The 19,951-nt window shown below is 39.4% G+C and overlaps 1 protein-coding gene and 1 long non-coding RNA gene across 8 annotated transcripts in view; one reads left to right on the top strand and one right to left on the bottom strand.

Moving 5' to 3' along the window:
• Positions 1–374: 374 nt before the first annotated feature.
• camkvl (CaM kinase-like vesicle-associated, like) overlaps positions 375–19,951 on the top strand; it is a 41,570-nt gene continuing 21,993 nt past the window's right edge. For 2 of the 3 annotated variants that reach the window (XM_044351627.1, XM_044351628.1), the window contains exons 1-2: positions 375–580; positions 5,950–6,004. In XM_044351627.1, coding sequence (XP_044207562.1) covers positions 5,978–6,004 — 27 coding nt within the window. In that variant the 5' untranslated portion in view covers positions 375–580; positions 5,950–5,977. The remainder of the gene's footprint in view (positions 581–5,949; positions 6,005–19,951) is intronic. The other variant, XM_044351629.1, reaches the window with a different exon arrangement.
• LOC122982414 lies at positions 11,139–16,072 on the bottom strand. 5 transcript variants are annotated; one of them, XR_006403441.1, is made up of 4 exons: positions 15,522–15,705; positions 14,518–14,633; positions 13,331–13,479; positions 11,139–13,245 (listed from the first exon to the last, which is right to left on the bottom strand). It is a non-coding gene; the product is annotated as an uncharacterized LOC122982414 (long non-coding RNA). The 5 variants fall into 5 exon arrangements; XR_006403442.1 differs by having other exon boundaries at positions 11,139–13,156; positions 14,512–14,633; XR_006403440.1 differs by having other exon boundaries at positions 14,512–14,633.

Raw genomic sequence — 19,951 nt, forward strand, 5'->3', positions numbered from 1 at the left:
GTTTAATCCTGACCACTCCCAATCTGCCTGCCTGCACACCGGACAGCCGGAGAAACTCTTATGATATACACACAGAGAGACAGTTTGTTTAACCATTAAAACATGCAGGGTTTTGGGGGGGTTGGGGGTGGGGAGGGTGGAGGGCAGACACATTTTGGGCCTCCAGCAACCCTTAATAATGATCTACATTATTCAAAGATGCCCACCTGCTAGGCACAGAGAGAGAGAGAGAGAGAGAGAGAGAGAGAGACAGTGAGAGAGGGAGAGATGAAAGATTATTTATTTCTCATGGGTGGGAGACAGTGAGTGAGTGAGAGTGAGTGGGAGGGAGGGAGGGAGGGCGGCAGTCAGAAACAAGCAAACTAATTCTCACCAAAGAATAGACAGTCGTGCCAGAGCGGGAGCTGCGGTTAGTTCACCTCTCTGACGCTCTTTGTACAGTCACAAAGAAACGTTATCACTGTTGTCATTTTTTTCCCTCCTCGAGTCAAGATACCAAGTAGGACCAGAGTTTCCATTTTGGATAGGGGGGGCTGCAAACACACGCACCCACAGTTCTCCAGAGCCGCGACAACTCAAGGTAAGACACGCTGTAAACTCAAAGCGGGGCGAATTCATTTCGCCTTAACAGCTGGATTAGTCCCTGCTGGCGTTAGGAATCAGTCGATAAAGAGATGAATAAAAAGATGTTTTCTGCCGCGCTGCTTCTGCCGCTGATGTTGATGCGCGCTGTGCGTAAAACAGCTGCAGCGAATATCTCCAACTGCCACAGAGAGAGAGCAGAAAAAGTGTCTGGCTTCTCATTGTGCCGAAATAAAGTTAAACGTGGTTCTCTTAGTCAGGCTAGTGACTAACTTGTTGATTTTTTTTATTGCTGAAAATGTGTTTTATGTCTGTATGCTTTATGTCAGCAATTATCATGAGGCGATTTATTGTGATTTTATCCTTATATATTAACATAAACAATAATTTTCTGATGTTCCTATAATATCCTCGACAGCATTACAGTAAAATGATAGTTTTAGGTATTCATTAAGTGGCAGTATTTAACTCAAATCTTACAATTACAGTTGGTCCACTTATGGTAGCAGTTTTGCACCTTTGGGAAGTTCTCCTTCTAGTTTCGAGGAAAAATCAGACCCCTTTGAAATAAACCCAAAGCAAGGCGTTTGCATTTTCTTCCTCACACCTTCTCCCTTCACTGCCTGATGCTGTGAAGCTGCATCCAGCTTTAGCTTCCCCAGTTATTCACTTGTTAATTATGCATTAAACAGTCCAGAAGCATCAGGGCACTTTACTTTCTCCAGGTCAGCATATTGACTGCAGGCTTATGTTGAATCAAGGCTGATGCTATTAGGTTTTAAGTGGGCATTTGAAATAACTGATAACTGCAGTAAGCTCAAATATTCGAATGAGAGAAGCTGCAGAGACGTTTGGTGTTAATGTATTGGCCATAAAATATGTTCAGAGCATTGCTTTAGTGGGAGAGCAGCGGAAAAGTGGCACCAGTGGTAAATTTACAGTTTGAAGAATTGTATATGAACAGATCAAAATTGATTAACTGTTTATTGAAGCCACAACGGAGATTATGTCATTTCATTTTTGCTATGGAAGCAGAGTCCACCCCCTACTGGCCTCATTAACTTGCTTTATATGAGCTTGTGCAAGTTGATAAAGAGGGAGAGCAGAGGAGAGGAGAGAAAACATCACAGAAAATCTAATATAGGCTACTACACTAAAAGAGGTTGCTGAACTAGGAAAGTGACCAAAGTGGCTGAGGAGGAGAGGCTGTGGGGATGACAAAAGCGGGGCAGGGGAGGAGAAAAAAGTGAAAAAATGTGGTTGTTCACATATTCGTCTCATTGGACTTGTGAGAACTGCTCGGTGTTTCCCACCGCAGCCGCTTTTAGCCTTTAGATGGCGAAGAAAAAGCTTGCCCTGTTTTTATGTAACAGAGTGTGAAGAACCTTCTATCAGACAACATTTCAGGTGCTGCATCTCTCACAGTTCACACCTGTCTGCTGAGCTGTCAGCCTCACAAATTGCACTGTCACATGATGATGTCAACCGGATCTGTGTGTTGCATGTACAGTTATATAGTCTATCTATCTATCTATCTATCTATCTAGAAGTCTCTCTCTCCCCTCCCTCCTATGTAACCACTGTCCTTTAAGCCAACCTGTTAGCTGCAATATTTTTTTGTTTGAACTCATCTCTCGAGACCTCATTTAGAGTTTGTGGAAAGACTACAGCCTAAAGGACAAAAGGCTTTCAAATAATTTGTGTGCTTTTATCATTGTGTGCTGTACTGTTCGTGGCAAAGATCGGCTATCCTTGGATTTCACTAGACAAGCCAGATAACTGACAAGCCAACACACCACGCACATAATCAAACAAATTGGATTCAGTGATATGTGTGTGTTAAGGTGTGTGTGTGTGTGTGTGTGTGTGTGTGTGTGTGTGTGTGTGTGTTTGTGTTATGCTTGTGCTCAGGTTTGTTTTTTTTTATTTGAGAGTGAGAGATGCAGCTCAGGTTACAACCTGCATCTGCACAGTTAAGCCTGCTGCCTTTTAAAAGTCTGGGATTCATTTTGGAGATTTTCAGCTGACTGACCTATGATGTGCACTCGCTAATCAGAAACAATTTGAGGATGAAATATATCATCGGGATGATAACGGATGGAGGGATGGATTTGCAAGTCATTTTAGAGCACAATAATAGCTTGGACATAAGGTTTTTTTTTTAGATCCATGTGATTGATCATGTGTAGTTTTATGTAACACATAAATGTTATCGCTTTTGACCTGCTTTTACCTCCACCAAGTGTTTTAAGATTTGGTCACGTTTTGTTCAGTTGTGTGCTTGTCTAATTTTTGGCAGGATATCTGAAAAAAAGATTTCATTTATATTTGGTGGAAGGTTAAGCCAAGGGCCCAAGGATTATTTTTGGTGCAGATCTGCTCCAGGTGTTGAACTACAACATTTTTTGATTGGCATTTTTTGAACTTTTTTGCTATTTTGAACTATTGCACATGCATCACATGTTGGTCTATCACATGTATTTTCAGCAGATCAAAATACACATAAATTCATTTTCCACCATTTCTACTTTTAAAAATAATACATTAAGAGTCGCTTCTGATTAGTAATGCTGTTTTAATTGACCACCATTAGTTAGTCACCTGCCTTGCGTCACCTTTTACATGGATTTATTTACCATTCATTCAGTAAAAAGGAAAACGGCAACACTGTTTTATAGTCATATAATTAAAGATCTATAAGAACCTGATTTTTATAAGTGTTACCATTTCCATGGTTTGAACTCAATTAAATGGAAGAGTGAGTTTTGACTCACTATTTACAAGCCTCTCATCGTCACTGCTATTGATGGCCAAACAGTTTACGGAGGGTTGTGAATGTAGTAATTACAACATTGATCCAAGACAAATAGGTTTCAAGTAATGCCTTTATAATGGAAAAGCAGAGGACCATGAAAATGGAAGGGCCGGGTAATGCTCATGTTTACAGTAACATTGGTGGTATTGATTAGCCCACGTATTTCTCTGAGTTGACTCACCTCAGTCTGAGCTGAGAGGCTGAAGGAAAGTAAAATTAAATAGGAACTACTGAAATCAGACAATACAGAAAACCTGAACTATAGAAAAACCTGTATATTGTTTACTGATCAGATTGGTCAGTGCTGGAGCAAGAGAGCACAGCATATCTGGTCCAGTCCTAGCAAATAAAAGCCATTTTTACGGATTTATGATTCCATCAATAGGAAACTTACATAATACCAGGTTTGTGTAGACGCTGGTGCAATGCGGGCATCAATATCCCATTATAATGTAATGGAATGCCATAATAGCTGTTAACAGTGTATGTAATAAAAGCCCTCTGATTTTTGTGTGTTTGACTGTGATTGTTTTCCACTGAGATTCTTCTGCTGAGGCACAGAGAACAGAGCGCCAGGCTTTTTCGCATCTTGCAACCACCATGTCCACAACCGCTGAGATTTTCCATCACAGCAGCCAGCTAGGTTACAGATGGTGGTTGTGGCAGATTAAGAGGTGCACCGATCCATCAACATGACTTTTCAAACCCTCCGTCTTATGTGACACAGTTTTCACTCCATGCCACCATATTTGTTGGTCAGTAATAATCCTTATGTGCCCCAGGAGCTTGGAGATAACTCTGTTGCTGTCAAGGATTTGGCAATGTTTGTGGCAAACACTGGCCTAGCTGTAAAAAAAAAAAAAAAAGGTGGAGAGGATGAACAAGCACACAAAACTAGTGGGTTAGACAGTGGAGCCGAGAGTAAAAAAATCCAATCAAAAATCACTCCTGCCTATTTTCGCACACATGCCACCTGTGTTACATAAGTATCAGCTTCAGGATAAACTGCACACACAGCATATGTTTGTTTTTTCCCTTAACTGAGTTTGGTGCCAGAGGTTTCTCATGTCCTGCCCTCCTTGCTCATTTTCTGCCTTGTTGCTCTCACACACTCCCATCTCATCTGCTCCCTGTCTCCTCCAGCTGAGCCCTCTGTCCCTTACTGAACCCCCACTGTGCTCTATCTATCTATCTATCTATCTATCTATCTCGTGAACATTTTACTATTTTCATCAAAAAGGTTCTTTAGATAACATCTAGTAGTAGCTATATGAAACTACAGCAACATCTGCAAATGAGTTTTACATAAGAATATCAAGCGTAGTACACATTAGGTAACTAATTCAGTAATTCAGAGGTAAGACCTGCAGCTGCATATCTTAACAATATTTAATGTATTACACATTTCAACAATGCCCATCACATCTCCGAGTACAACTGACTCAGGTGAACTGACTCCTACCACTCAAGGTAGGAGTAAAAGCTAAAGTTAGCATGTCTCATATTCAACATCACATATGTATTTTGTTTCCCCTGGTGATATATTATTGTAGTGCATTATGAGAAAAGACAGTAACTTTACTTATTCATACTTTTTCATGAGATTGGCTTGTTTATGACATGTAGTTGTCACAATAATGCCATGCAAGACCAGCAATCCTGCTACAATTGTCTGGAAGTGTAATTTATAAAAAAAAAAAAAAAAAAGGTATCCAGGTGTATGACATAGCCTAGAGATTTCTTTTAATTATCTATCATCTTAGAGACTCAAGTCATGATCTAAGACGTTAAAATGAAAACACCAGTTAGCGGTAAGAGGTACAATCAATAGGTACAATCAGTAGATAGGAGGTACAATCAGCACATAACTGGGGAAGTTTCTGGAAGATACCACAGAATAGCTGACTATCATTATAGCCACGGCAGGCAGGAAGACTAATTCACTTATCTGAGGCAGCAGCATCACTTGCTGTTCCTTGCACTCAGCCACACCGTCAGCAATGAGACATTAGAGCTAGTGAGACGATACCGAGTATACAAGTTATAAGTGACGGAACTAGTAGCAGACAGTACTCACTGATAAGTCTCATGGATTATTAACTGAGAGGAACAACCAATGAACCAACTAATTAACAATACAGTTGAATACTGAGTAAGTGTTTCAGTATTGTAAGAATTTTTATATCTTACAGTTTGTAATTAATTGTAGGGCTATGTGGCGAGCTGCTAACCTGTTAACAGTAGGTAATTAACATAACTAATACAGTAGCTTATATGTCCAATGTTTTGTTTGACCTTTCCCCACTGCACAAAAGAGTAGCCATTGTATAGTTGTATTGTAACATTAGGTTATACAATATTGTATCGTACATTTACGCCAAACACTGTCCAGTAGTTGGACTTTCTAGCTAAGCAACAAAACCAAACATTTATAGTGGCAGTTATCCCAGATTGAGGTCACAGCCAAAATTTAATCAACTGATCCTTGTTCCAGGGATATGTTCACAAAATTTCAGCCAAATTCATTTGTAACTTTTTGAAATATTTTGCAGACACAGAGAGAAAGAGGGAAGAGAACACATGCACCAACCAACTTCACTGGCAAAGGTAACGAAAGCACATGTTACTACACTAACACGCAGACAATTCAGCGGCTCTCTCTCTCTCTCTCTCTCACACACACACACACACACACACATACACACACTGTAAATTTGATTTTTCTACTTGTTCTGGTGCTGTGGGACAATAACTACCAGAGATAAGCTGTAGAGGAACCTCAAAACTTCAAACTCTGATTAAAGCAATGAATCAAATTCTACGTATGAGTTTGATACCTACAAGCAACATGTACACCAATACAACACAGCAAGGGAGGAATTAAACTCATGAAATCTTGGTTCTTCACATAAATACAACCACAGTTTACTGTGCCATAAAGTGAGCTGTGTTGTGATGCATTGTGTTACACACTCACAGCTCTTTGCACTAAGTAAGTAAGTAAGTTTCGAGTTATTTTTATGCAAACCAATGTTTTAGAGAGGGCGAACGGAGAAAGCAAATAGCAATGAAATCCTCACAATATTGCTTTCCTTCAACTTGAAAGGTTGTAGCACATGAAATAAATAACATAGCTTAAAGACTTTTATGGTTGTGTATTCAGACATACAGTATGTAGCTTCATTTTACATTCATGAAATCTGCCCATTTGTGTTGCGCTCACCCCAGCTGAACGTAACACATTTAATTTACCCTGAATTTCTTTTCAGCCTTTCAAAAGTTCACTTAAAATTACCTTGACAGCCGCATAAGAAAACAATTGATTGCTGACCTTTACTCAATGGTGTCTGTCTTCTGCTCTAAAACCTACCGAGGCGGCCACCGAGGCGGCCACCAAGGTGGCGCGGGATGTGGCTCAGGAAGTAGAAGGTCGGTGGTTCAACCCCCGACTCCTCCTGTCCCCATGTTGAATTGTCCTTGGGCAAAATACTGAACCCCAAATTGCTCCCGATGGTTGCGCCAGCACCCTGCGTGGTAGCTTGCCACCATCTGTGTTTGAATGGGTGAGTGAGCAACAGAAACATTGTAAAACGCTTTGGATAAAAGCACCATATAAATGCAGCCATTTACCACTTACCAAGTACAAAAGACAGGCGAGAGATTCTACCATAGCCAGGAGTTTGGAGGCAGCTTAATCGTACATATAAAAAGGTGTTTTTCTGCGCTTTGTCTTAGGATACTGAATAGCCAGGATTCTAGGCCTTGTAAATACATATGTAGGGAGAAACAATAAATTAGTAATGAATTATCCTTTCCCCATGGCTCTCTAGTGTTAGAGGAAAGAGAGAAAGGGAGAGATTGGAAGTGACAGAGAAACAGGGAGGGAATAGAAAGAAAAGATAGATTAGAGGGAAAAAAGAGCAATGGAGATAGAGAGAGAGAAAGAGTACTTCATTAAAGTGGCATTCATTACCAGAGCCTGTATATGCTGTCCTGACTGTCTCTTTGTCCTCATCTGTCATTTCTCCATCTTCTCTTCCTCTTTCTTTTTTTCCTTTTCCACTTAATGCTTCATCTCTTAGCCTTTCTTTCTCTCTGTCACCTTTCTCTTTCCTCTTGGCACATCTCTCACTTCCCTGCGCCTCTGTCGTGTCATCTCTTCTTCTCCTCTCCTTATCTCTGTCATTAGACTGTTGTGTGAATGACTGCAGTGGCCTTTTGTAAGGGTGGAATTAGAAAAAGAGAGAGAGGAGACAGTGAAACGAGCCTGGTGTAATTTTCCTTCCTCCAAATAGCCCTCTGGAGGCCAAGTGGAGTACTCTAACATTCTCCACCTGGCCTAATTTCACATGATACGAGTCCACTCACCTGTTGGTCCAAAAATGAACAGAGCTAAACTCGGACCACTTGGCTGTCCTGGCTCACCGTTTCTTTGAGTTCAGCAAAAAAAAGTGCAGAAACTGGGCTAGAATCTGGGCCAGCATAGCTAGGACACAGATCAGAATCTGACGTAAAAGGTACAAAGGAAACCCACTATACACATAATAACTGAGTGTAACCCTGCTTACTGTTGTAATGATGAAGATAAAAAAAAAATAGAAGGACACAGGAAATTATAGCTTAAGTATCAATGTTGTCATTATTGCAGTCACTTATTGCTTGCTTATTATATTTGTCATTAGGATTTATTATCTGCTCTGTCTGCATCAGCCCCAGCCATCACCCATTATGTAACACCCCAAGCTGTTGTAATGATGGATCCAACATGCCACTGCTTTATCAGTCCTTCAACTGTGGCTCCCCATCCGATCATAACGATGGCTGCCAAAGCCACCTCCCCTCATCTTCCCCTGAATACTGATACAGCTAAGGCAAGCTAAGGACAGCTGCAGCACAGCACTTTTTAATTGAAAACAATTATGGCCAGGACTTTTCACCAGAGGGAATGGTTAGTGTAGAGGGAGACAGATACAGGCAATTAAACATACTGGGAAAATAAGGTAGATTTAAAATGCTTTTTTCATTGCACCAGTGGGAAAGCAATAAGTGTCTCTACTTTCTCCACTTTGGTTGAATGCATAGATGGATCGGAGAGATTAATACATAATCTTTTGTGATGCTGCTTCAAGAAGCAAAGACAGAAATCAGGAAGTCTCTGGGCTGCAAAGAGTTCAGAAGCTGAAACTATCTGCCCACTGCATAGCAAAGAGAAGAGGAGATAGGGAGGAAGAAAAAGAGGTCAGAACTGATCCGGATTTATTGGCTCAGCTGGTCATAAAGGAGGCTTTATCCTCACATTGCATTATGCAAGCCAAGATCTCTGCAAGCTACAGGTGAAAGATGACTGCTCTGCAGACGCAGATTCTCTCAGTCTCTTTCTCATCTTCCTCCTCCCTCCCTTCCTCTCTGTATATTTCTCTTTCTCTCAGGATGGATGAGTTTAATACTGAGGTGGTTAGAAACAAAGGCTAGATTTCCTCACTGAGGTGCATCCTTTATTCTGTCTGACTCGAGGAATAAAAATCAAGCCTCACCTCCTCATCATCCTCTAAACCTGCCACATCTTTCCATACCCTTTGGCCTTTTCTTTACTTCTCCTCTCTCTTGTCCTTGCTCTCTTCTGCTCTCTCCCTCTCACTCTGCTCCATTACGCAGGCACCCTATTGATTGCTTGAATGCATCTGGCCATCTAAGGCACGTATAAAGTGAAAGGTATTGGTGCTAAAAAGATATGCTCACTCACTTTAAGCCAGATGCTCGTACACACAGTACCAGCCTAGCTGAGCCACCCCAGCCAGAAGAGAAAGTCGTTTCCAAAAATACCAAAATAGGGCTATTTGATGCAGCACTGGATAGCTCATTCCTGACGGACAAACTCATAAGTTTACAGTTTCATTGACGCCACGCATGGTTTGTGCTTTTATTAAAATGTCCATTTGTATTTAATATATACACAAGTACACAGTAATATGCACTAGTAGTTGAGTAATTGAATATAACAGCTAACACAAACATACATGTTTGATGGATAAGCCGCTCACAAAATTCAGAATCCTCAGAAATAGTGACAGGTGGTCTCTATGCTTGCCTTTGAAGAGATGTGGTACTGGGAAGTTGGGAAACAAGTGGCAGTGGGGGAGCAGGAGCATGTGGGGTTGGGGGAGATAACCATTCCAGTCTAAGTCATTGAGGAAAAAAAATAGCCAGAAAAGCAATAGCAAGACAGAAACGGCAAGAAAAGCAGCTAAATAAGAGAAAAGCTAGAGCATGCTCTGCCTTTGCTCTGACCTGGTTCCAGTTAATCCACCTACTTTACACGATGAACATTACCTCCACTCTGTATTTATAGAGCCTTTTGTGTGTTTGTGTGTGTAAGCCGGTGTGTGTATGAATGTGATTTTTTTTAAGTGTGTGTGGCCGTGACTGTAGAGTAAATGCAGTTAATGTTTGTCGTATAGGGACAGGGAGTCTGAGCACTGTTTGAGGAAAAAACAGACTCATGTTTAAACCCCTGTTTGTAACAAGCTTAAGGCTGAATGTTGAAGCACCATAAGATACAGTTCCTCTAATATCCCCTAAATACTGGCTCCAAAAGTGCTCAAAATTGAAGTTAATTACGTAGGAGTTATTCTAGCTAACCAAACATAGTAAGGTTTACAGAGTTATGCACATAGACGAATGTGAGCAGGGGTTGGTTAGAGACATTCGCATGGCTATTTTATACATGTATGTAATGTTTATATTTGTTTTCATCTAAATTTCAGACCAATACAGTCCAATATTCAATCTACTTTAGGTCTGTTTTTGGTCTCTTCCAACTCCTGAGAAAAATATCTCTCTTGGCTCTTTAGCTGCTAAATGCTCGACTATGTTCACCAGCTAGCTAACTGTGTCTGTTTGCTGTTTGGTGCTAAGCAGGTAGTGTATAGTGGCTTTTCCACTGAAAACAGCTGCCTGCTGCTGCCAATAACACAGTGAATGTGAACCAAAACAGCACTTTTGTCTCCCTGAGGAACAGGGCAAGAGAGAAGAAAAATTCCTCTTCAGGACCAAAAATCTTATTATTATTTGATAACCAGAGACAGCTTTCTTTTCTCCTAAAATGGTAACCCTGTTGAAAATTCTTCATGAGCATACCTCCAGCAAGCTCCACAGGTACACTGAATGCTATAAGGTGTGAGCAGTATACCCACACACTGTTTAAAAATAGAGAAGGCCCTGACAGTCCTACACGAAGCTTCACAGCAGAGACCTCTCTGTTGAAATGGTCTCCAGCCTTATGACTCTTATCCAAAACTTCAATCACTGCTCCTTTCTCCTCCTCTTCTCTGCTCCTCCTCCCTTCTCTTCCTCTCTTCTCTCTCTCCAGGGAGGGGAGATTTTGCTTCTACAAGTCTTCTATCACATTGAATATTTCACAAAAGCACTTTTTCCACCCAGCACACATACACAAACATACAAAAATGAAAAAGTTGAGAAAATTCGAAATTTCAAGGCAACTTCAATAGATTATTGAGTTTCGAGCCCATCTCAAACTCTTAAGTTTTGAGACAATTTTTCCAACTAATATCTTTTGTTCAGATATTTGCTTTTCTTCTTGAAACTTGAAACTCAGAGTTTCTATAAAATTCTATATTTCCAGAATTGTTGAGTAAACTCATGAAAATAAATTAGGGTTATTAACTTAATATTTTAAATTGCAAAGAATGACAAAGAATGACAACACCAGTTTACAGCTTACTGTATACTTGACTATAACTGTAACATTTAAGAAATCATACAAGTCAGTTTTGACATTTTCAGACAGTATGAATGTTATATATTACCAAAAAGTACTCAACTTCTATTGTTTTTAACTATGAATGTACACAATTTTGGAAACAAATTGGCTGTTATGCTATAATACAGCCTCTTCATCCTCCTATTATTATGCTGTTCATCAAATGTGCTAATTTGTGGGATTCTGAAGGATCCAAATTACATTTTCAAATACACTGAAGGCCTATGGTAGTGATGAATCTGCATGAGATAGCTACCCATTATCTCAATTATATCTCATTACAGGATAATATTCCAATCTATTAAATCCTCTATACTTTCAAGTCAGAAAAGTACAGAGGAACCACATGTCAAAAACACTGGCATTATACATTAAGTGATACAACATAACATGGCTGTGTCAATTCCACAAAACAACCTACAATACCTATAAAATTGTGCGGTACACAACACGAGCCAAATGTTCTGGGTTAAATTTCACAAACATTGCCAGTTAATGGCAGAACACTTGACAAACAGTCATCTTAGTCAAATTAATGCATATGTAAATTGACTTCTTTGCATCTACCATTAATCAAAGATTAATAGATATCTGCATATTTTGACGCCTGAGGTGTGTATAGTTTCCGATGTTAAAAATTAAACTAAAATTAAATTAACTAAGACCCTTAGAAACCAATAATTGACTTAGAAGGAGCAACTCTACTCAGGACAATACACCTGACCAAGAAACTTGAAATAACTTCCCAGAGTTATGTAACAATGTGCAAAAAGTACTTTTGTAACAAAGTAGTGCAGTACAGCATGAAAAACAGTGGACTTCAGTGGTATCACAATATAGTGCAAAGAGATTGCCAAGAAAGTGAAGTTCACAATCCAACAAATTAGAATGCTAGAGGATACATTACACTTAAGGGGAATGTCACCCATTTTAAGAATCCACATGTTATCCCTGTGCCCCAGGACAGTTGTCAGTATTTCTGAATGTGCATCACTCTCCCCTAAAGCTAGAAATCAGAGACAACCCTTCAATTGGTGTTGTCACTGGGATGAAAAATCTGGGGCTGCTCCATAGACAGAAAGTGGGTCTGTAACTTTATGAGGTCATAAAATGTTTGTGTGAGCACTTACACCCAAATGAGGTTTTTATTTTGGTTCAGACCTTCTAGCAGTGCTAAAATATAAAACCTCATTTGGGTGTAACATTTAAAATACGACAACTGTCCTGGGGCACAGGTTGAACTTATGTGAATTCTTAAAATGGTGGCATATGGCCCAAAGCAACTTAACACAATAGACCTTCTGTGCAATTACATGGTGTATCAATGTTCAAGGAATACAGCAGATCAAAAAGACAGGTCTGCAAGATCTTGTAAGACAATGGCTTCTTATCACAAAACAACAGTACTTTTACCATTGAGGAGTCACATGTGAAGGTGCTCAACTGTTCCGTGATGCAGCCTCTGACCAAAGCTCTCCTTCAACATGTCAGTCTTTACCAGACTTAGAGTAAGAGCTTGGTTTTGAGTCTCCTGACGCACTGTGTGCAATTGGTGGAAAGTTCCATGAAGATGGTCTCAGTCAAGTCAAAGGTGTACTTAGATTCTTTGGGGAAGTCTATGTTCAAGGCATAGAGCAGGCCAAACAGGCAGGCAAAGGCAATGGGGAGGTCTGGGAGATCTGTGAGGACAATGACTTCTTTCAACACAACAGCAGAGAGGTAGGGGCAACGTGATCTTTGAGGACAGTGAGAATACCAATCTTGACTCCTCTGGTCTGTCTATCATCTGGATCGGTTTCATGATGAAAACATGGAAGTGGTGTGATATTTTAAGAGAATATCTAAAGATGTTGGGCTACACCCCAAAATCTAAAAATGTTGAGCCTCCTATTGTACTCGCTGTCTTGAAAAGCTTCTCTGAATCCTCATGAACAAACCAAGACCAAACCAACCTTCTAGGGATGTGCTCTTTCAGTGTGCTGCAATGTCAGATGTCACAAAAACAAAAGAAAACAGTAGTCCATTGATTAGAGTAGTGAACACTATGTTTGTACTTGATGGTAGTCCCCTTCAAGAGCAAAAAGAAAGACTGGGCCATGGAGGTGTAAATTCCAATGATAAATATTTTAAATAATCTAAGGTGATCAGTCTACCTGTTCATCAAGCTTGTCCTGAGGGTTTTCCATCTCTTGACCAAAGGCACCCTTCCTGGCATGGTGCAGTTTCAGGAGAGTACTCGTCTAAGGCCACTCTGAAAGTCTCCTATAGCTCCTTGGTGGTGACACAGTAGAACAGCAGAAATCTGTTAAACACAAAAGCAGTAACACATTTAAGTATTAAAACAGGGACTTTTGGTGATTATTACTGTTGAGTGAGTTTGCATTTTCGGCTATATATGCAAACTCACTAAATGGTAATAATCACTGAATGTGCACTATACATATACATTCAAATGGAAAAATCCACCCATAAACAGAGTTCACATGTTTATCCAATGATCTTAAGACAGTTCAGTCTAGATTAGTGAACATGAAAAAGTCACTGTTAACAAGAAATGTAAACTAAACAATTTTTATGGGTCCTGTCATACAGATATTCAGTTGGTTTAATTACAGGATAAATAAAGTGCTCTTTGAAATATAAATTCCTCCTGTCATCAGTGCACAATGAACCCTTTGCTTCAGTAGTTAAAATTAGAGGATTTGCTTTGAATATTGCTTCATTAATTTCCTGAGCAATACTATCGCCTATTTCAATATTATGTTTCTTTAGCACCTCTTTGATTCTTTGAAAAGAATGAAGTGCAGAATATCATGAAATTCTTCAACTCTTCTCTGGATTGCACTTTTAGAAACATTTAACACTGTTTTCATGCACAGAAAAAGAGATGGAAGTGTGTGTTCCAGTGTCTCAACATCTACATCCTCTATATACTCTGCCCTAACATTTTCATGACTCTTGTGTTAGACCACTATGTGATGAAGTCTATGCCTCAAGGTAGGCATCAAATGGTTGGTCAATGGCATGAGGGTCATTTTCAGAGTTTCCTCTTTTTGTTTGAATCTCCTTTAGAGTATGATTTTTGTGCGTTCTACTTCTGTTACAGCTGAAGCTTTTAAGATTGTTGGTTTTAAATTCATACTTTACAAAAGGGCAATGCACAGTCTCTCGATTTTTTAGATGATGTCCAAGATGAGTTAAGAACTTGCGTTCATTACATATATCAATGAATTCACATAATTAACATAAACATGTGACTCCTCTTGCCATTTGACATTCCTGCTGTGTGATCTGGGAAGGTGTGATTTCAGTGTGCCAGGTATTTTGAAGGTACATGCACAGTCAATGTGGACACAGAGCCAGTGTGCTCCTCTTCCATGCTGTAGTCGGTGGTGCCTCAGAAGAACTGTTTGATTGGAGCCAACAAATTTGCAGAACATGCATTGCATATATTAACTGGAATGAAAATGAACAAGAGGCAAACACATTATTTGGTTCATATTTAGATCAGAACAAACATGAAAAAGCAATACATAATTTCAGCTAATACTACAATAAAAGCATTCATCAGAAAGAGATATAAAGGCAATACTTTTCCACTCAGATTTCTAACAACTAAGCTTAAATTTGTTTGGGTCTCTATGGCCATTCCTTGAATTCGCTTTTACAATTTGGTAGGGGCTTAGCCAAGCACTGTTAGAGCTAGGGGCAAAACAGTACCTTATGTGTCCATTGACTGAATAAAAATGAATTATTGACTAGTTCATCAGCATTAACCAACAACCATAGTGTAAAAAAATACAACACAATGCTAATCATTTTACTTTTGAACAGTTATATATTATTATTACATATCAGACTGTATTGAATTGCATTCCGTTTCACTTCATGTTCAGTTTCTACCATATTTAGACACACAAACAGATTGGCTTGATAGAGAAGCTAACCAGTTAGTCAACGTCACTCATCTTGGCCTACCTAGCCATGCACAGTGCTAAGCTAATGTCACATTGTTAGCTGTAATGGTAAACAAAGAATCCTTAGATGCAAACCAGCAGCTAACTTTAGCCAGCAACAAAGTGGGCAAGTAATTCATATGGTTCTCAATTAATTAAACAGACACACTACAGAGCAGGGAACTTAAAATGTGTCCCCACGTCATTGGGGTGTAAATCACAAAATTACAAACTGCTAGCTTATTTAGCAATAATGTGAATCTCTGAATTCCGCAAAATTACGTAAAATTTTAACCCTGTAATAACATGCCTCATTAAGCACAAATGTGAATTACATCTAGAGCAAAAACAGCATCTCTAAAACTATTTCTATTAAAAAAATATTCACCTTTAGGTAGGCTAATTCATTTCCCACAAGGGGATGCCCAAGGAAAGCTAAGTGGGGGGGGAACCAAAAAACTCAATACAGTTAGTTCAAGCAAAAAATTGATATAGTTGACATGGTCAATTCATTATTTTTGTTTACTCAAAAATTACATTAAGGCCAGCATTTTCAAGTTCTCATTTTTACAGTGTGCACACACACACACAGCTGTCTTTCTCATGGAAGTGTTCTCTCTTTCATTCCCCCACACTCTTTAAATCTGTCATCTACTGTGCTTCACGGTCTTGCACTCTTCCTTTTTCTTGTCATCTTCATCTCAATCTTATTTTCTCCTCTGAATGTTCCTCTTTGACTGGCACCATAGCTCATTCTTCATAGCTCTTCACTTTGCTCTCTCCTTCTTACTCTTCGCTCTCATCCTAAACTGAACCTCTTTGTTCCTTCCTCTCTCACTTTAACACGCTCATTTTCTTACATCCCTCCTTTTATGACTATTCCAGGAATGCAGTTGAATATGAAGGATTTAGTACTTTGTAATCAATACACTCTGGCCTCTGTGCTGTCCTCCTGCTTCATGTATTTATAATTATAGCCTATACTGACAAAACAGAGAATAATTGGCTGCGTGGTCAGTTCAGCTATATTGCTGTAAATTAGTTGTAATATGGTTAATTTCCCTGGTCATTAAGGTTGACTGAAAGGTCTTACAGCTGTTATTGTACACTGTTCAAGTATCGACTGCACAGATCGCCACTGTAGGAAACTGCAGTCCACTGAAGTGTATATCATCATGTTCTCTCAGCCAGTATAACTTTTCATATAGGTACATTCCTAATGTTAATTGAGTCAGTGCATCAGTGAAGGAATCTTTCCCCATGAATTATGTATGCAGTATGCAAGATAAGTCTATTTTATAGCCTTAGTATTTGTGTGTGTGGAGTTTTAATAATATGCTTTTCGTCTTGAAAATTAGATTCTTCATTTTATCATCATCATTGTTAGTCAAAGCTTGCTTACTGCTTATGCAGTATCTCTGGGGCTCTAATCCAGCTGCAGAGCAAAATCTCTTCTCAAATTTCTCCCAAAGCATTTAAAAGGCATCTCATACAGAAAACACGTGTCAAGCTGACCACAGTGACTGAACCCCTCTTCTCCTTCCCATTCATTGTCTTCCTCACATTGTGATGACATGCGTATAAGTCAAACGTTTGATATTGGGAATACAATGGAGACATTTGAAACAAAGTCCCATTAGAGGACCTGGTTAATATTTCATACACAGCTAGATGCTACACAAAACAGCCCAGAATATACTGGTGCCTGCAGTAGCCTCAGGCTAACTATCACCAGAGTCTGCACTCACCGTGAACCTCCTGAACATGTAAGGCTGAAAGAGGACTGTGAAATTCTAATGTCAGACACAGTTGTTGTTTTTTTCTCCCCTTTTGCTTATTTTAGAGTAATCACAGATGCACAAAAAACCTGCAGTATACCCATCAAGAAGCAATAATACCTTTGTTTTTGTTTTTTTAAAGCAGAATAGTGTAAAGCCTATCATATCTACAAATGTAGGATAACCTGCATTAACATTGAAATCTTTAGATAAAATCATTTCAATACTTCATGCAAATAGATTTTAGAGATACAAAATCAGCAGAATATTTATTATGTCTTGTGGAACCCTAAACAAAGAGAACCTATGGCCACAAGTTGAATCTAACTAACTAAGAAATATGATGAGTATGAGTATACAGTAAAAACAGGGTTTAAAAATATTGATAAATGGCATGCAAGCTGTTTTTTTCCAAAAGGTGTTAATATTGTATATCCTCTTATTTACAAAATAAGTATGTTAATATATTGTTACCTATATCATTGTGAAATCAGGCCCAAAATAGTTTTGTTATCAGTTCAACACAATGTTCAAAAGCTGTAATATCATTTTGTGAGTCCTCTCACCATGGATTGACATTAAACTCGTCACACGTCTTGCATTACTTTCAGCAACAGATGGAATCTGACCACCTCTCTCTGGATGAAGGGTTTGGAGACTGGAATCATGGGGAGCAGCCATGAGTGAACCAATAGAGCAAAACGGTGGTTAGAAAGTAATTTTCTGACCTGTGTTTGCTTGTGTGTGTGTATGTGTGTGCAGGGAGGCACCATCTGTGTGCGATTACGTGTGTATGCTGACATGCCCAAACTGGATCATGCCAACAGCCGTTATTCCATCATTCTCTCCTTCCTTACAGCTCCTTCTCTCTGTCTCTCTCTCTCTTTTCTGTCTGTCATCTTTTTTGTCCCTTCTCTTAACCTTCCCTCTCTCTGTCTCTCCCACTCTAAGTTCCCCATGAGACCAAATGACCTAATTTACTTCTTAAGACTTGTGCTTGAGCAGACTTTTTCTCATCAAAGACACAAACACACATACATTCAGAGGTACTGGTGCACCATGCAGAAGTAGTAAGATTTTAGGCATCAATGTGCATATTATGAATTAAGTGATATCTGTAATATACTCCAATTTAACAAAAGTGTGGTGTTTGCTGAGGCTCTTTCTGCTTGACACTCTGTAGTCTCTGTGCAGAAACAGATGTTCCAGCATACACAGTAATTAGATATGACTACTACTTTCAGCATTTCTATATGTGCATGTGTGTATGATGGTACAGCTGTGTCCTTGTTCCCTGTGATGTTTCCCTTTTTTAGAGTGGAAGTGTGTATGTGTGCGCGTGCGTGCGTGCACGTGTGTGTGTGTTTGAGGCAGAAGCCTTCAGGATTCTGGTCACTGCAGATGTGACATGGTAAAAAACAGAAAAAAAAAACAAACAAAAAAAAACACTTCCCACAAACTGACAGAGCAGTGCAGGAAGAATATGATGAACAGCCAAGTTATGCTGATAGAAAAAAACCATCAGAATTGTGTCAGAGGTTGCCCCAGGTTAAACAGACTAAACTTTGAATTGAATTATCAGTCAGCCTTGTAGGGATGTGCATCTCCGTCACTGAGGCAGATGTGATTACGCATCTCGGTGCATTGTCAACGATCCGATACATTAAAGATACACATGAAGCAACTACCAATGTGATACAATACAATTCACCCCTAGTGCGATACAGTGTGATTAGATTCAACACAATGTGATTCAATGCAATGCAAAAGAATGATGCTATGCAATTCAATATGGTATACAGAGAGTTTGATTTTATTTCTTAAGCATACAGCAAATCATAAATTAACTAAAAAAGTGCCATTTTTACTCTACATACTTTGTGGCGGTACTGATCCTACAGACCACAGCTGATCAGAAAGTAGCCTGAGAACCAGCTCCCAGCCACAAAAAAAAGAAAGAAAAACAAATAATAATCACTTGGAGAAACCACCTCAAGGTTCTGTACATAGGGAAACGTCCCCTTAATAAACAAATGCCTCTTCAACAATAATGAAAAAATGCCTATTCGATAATTATAATGAAAAAATGTCTCTTTGATATGTATAATAAACAAAAAATAAAGCCTGCAGGCTATCGTGAGGCAAGCACAACCCCTTGCACGAATAGCACTAAGATCAACTCAGTGCAGGTAACTTGGTTGAAAGGATTATTTTTTAGTATTCCCTCAAAAGGTACCCTCAGACCAGAAAGAAGACTCAAAAGGGCCTGAACAGACCAGAGTTTCTGTCTGACAGTCTCTACAAAAGAGGCGTACAACCAGTTGCAGAAAGAACAGAGTGACCTGGGTGTGCAGTTTCTCTCCTCTCTTAAACCTCAGAAAAAAAGGTGTTGCCACACCCTGATTGGCCAAGAGAGGAATGAACTCAGCTGCCCCTCAATTACTATTTGGGAGCCAGTCCCTACACCCTGCACAACAGGTGATCTGAATACCCCTCCAATCAACCCAGAGGGATTTCCACATACAATACAAATTTGGAACAGGGATAGCAAGTCCCACGAATGGGTGACTCCTACAACTTGTTTCTCCAGTACTGTAACTCAGTAAGCATCTCATTTGTGCTGTTTCTTTTTGACCTCTAAAAAACACTTGGACCTTTCACAAACAGGCCTTTTCATAAATCCTTTGTAGCGTAGTGTTCCCTATCTCCAGTTAACATGCATATGCTCTGCAACCCAAACAATTACTGTCAAAATAGTTTAATGATCCACTTACTCCAACATGCAGAACAATAATTCTAGAGCACAAGTTCCACTCAGAACGTTCTGGCAGCGCACCACTTAGCTGTAGCCTGCTAATGCGCTTGAGAGACAGTAAAGAGAGGAGGAATCAATCTAAATATCAAATTATTGATCACATTTCTAAATAATTAAGGCATAGGGCCTCTACTAATAATTATATATAAATAAATCAGATTTTACTGATGCAAAGATGTTAGAAACGATGCATCATGAGTTCATCCCAAATTGTATCCACTTTTT

The sequence above is a fragment of the Thunnus albacares genome, chromosome 5 (genome assembly GCF_914725855.1).
Source record: "Thunnus albacares chromosome 5, fThuAlb1.1, whole genome shotgun sequence".
NCBI lineage: Eukaryota > Metazoa > Chordata > Actinopteri > Scombriformes > Scombridae > Thunnus > Thunnus albacares.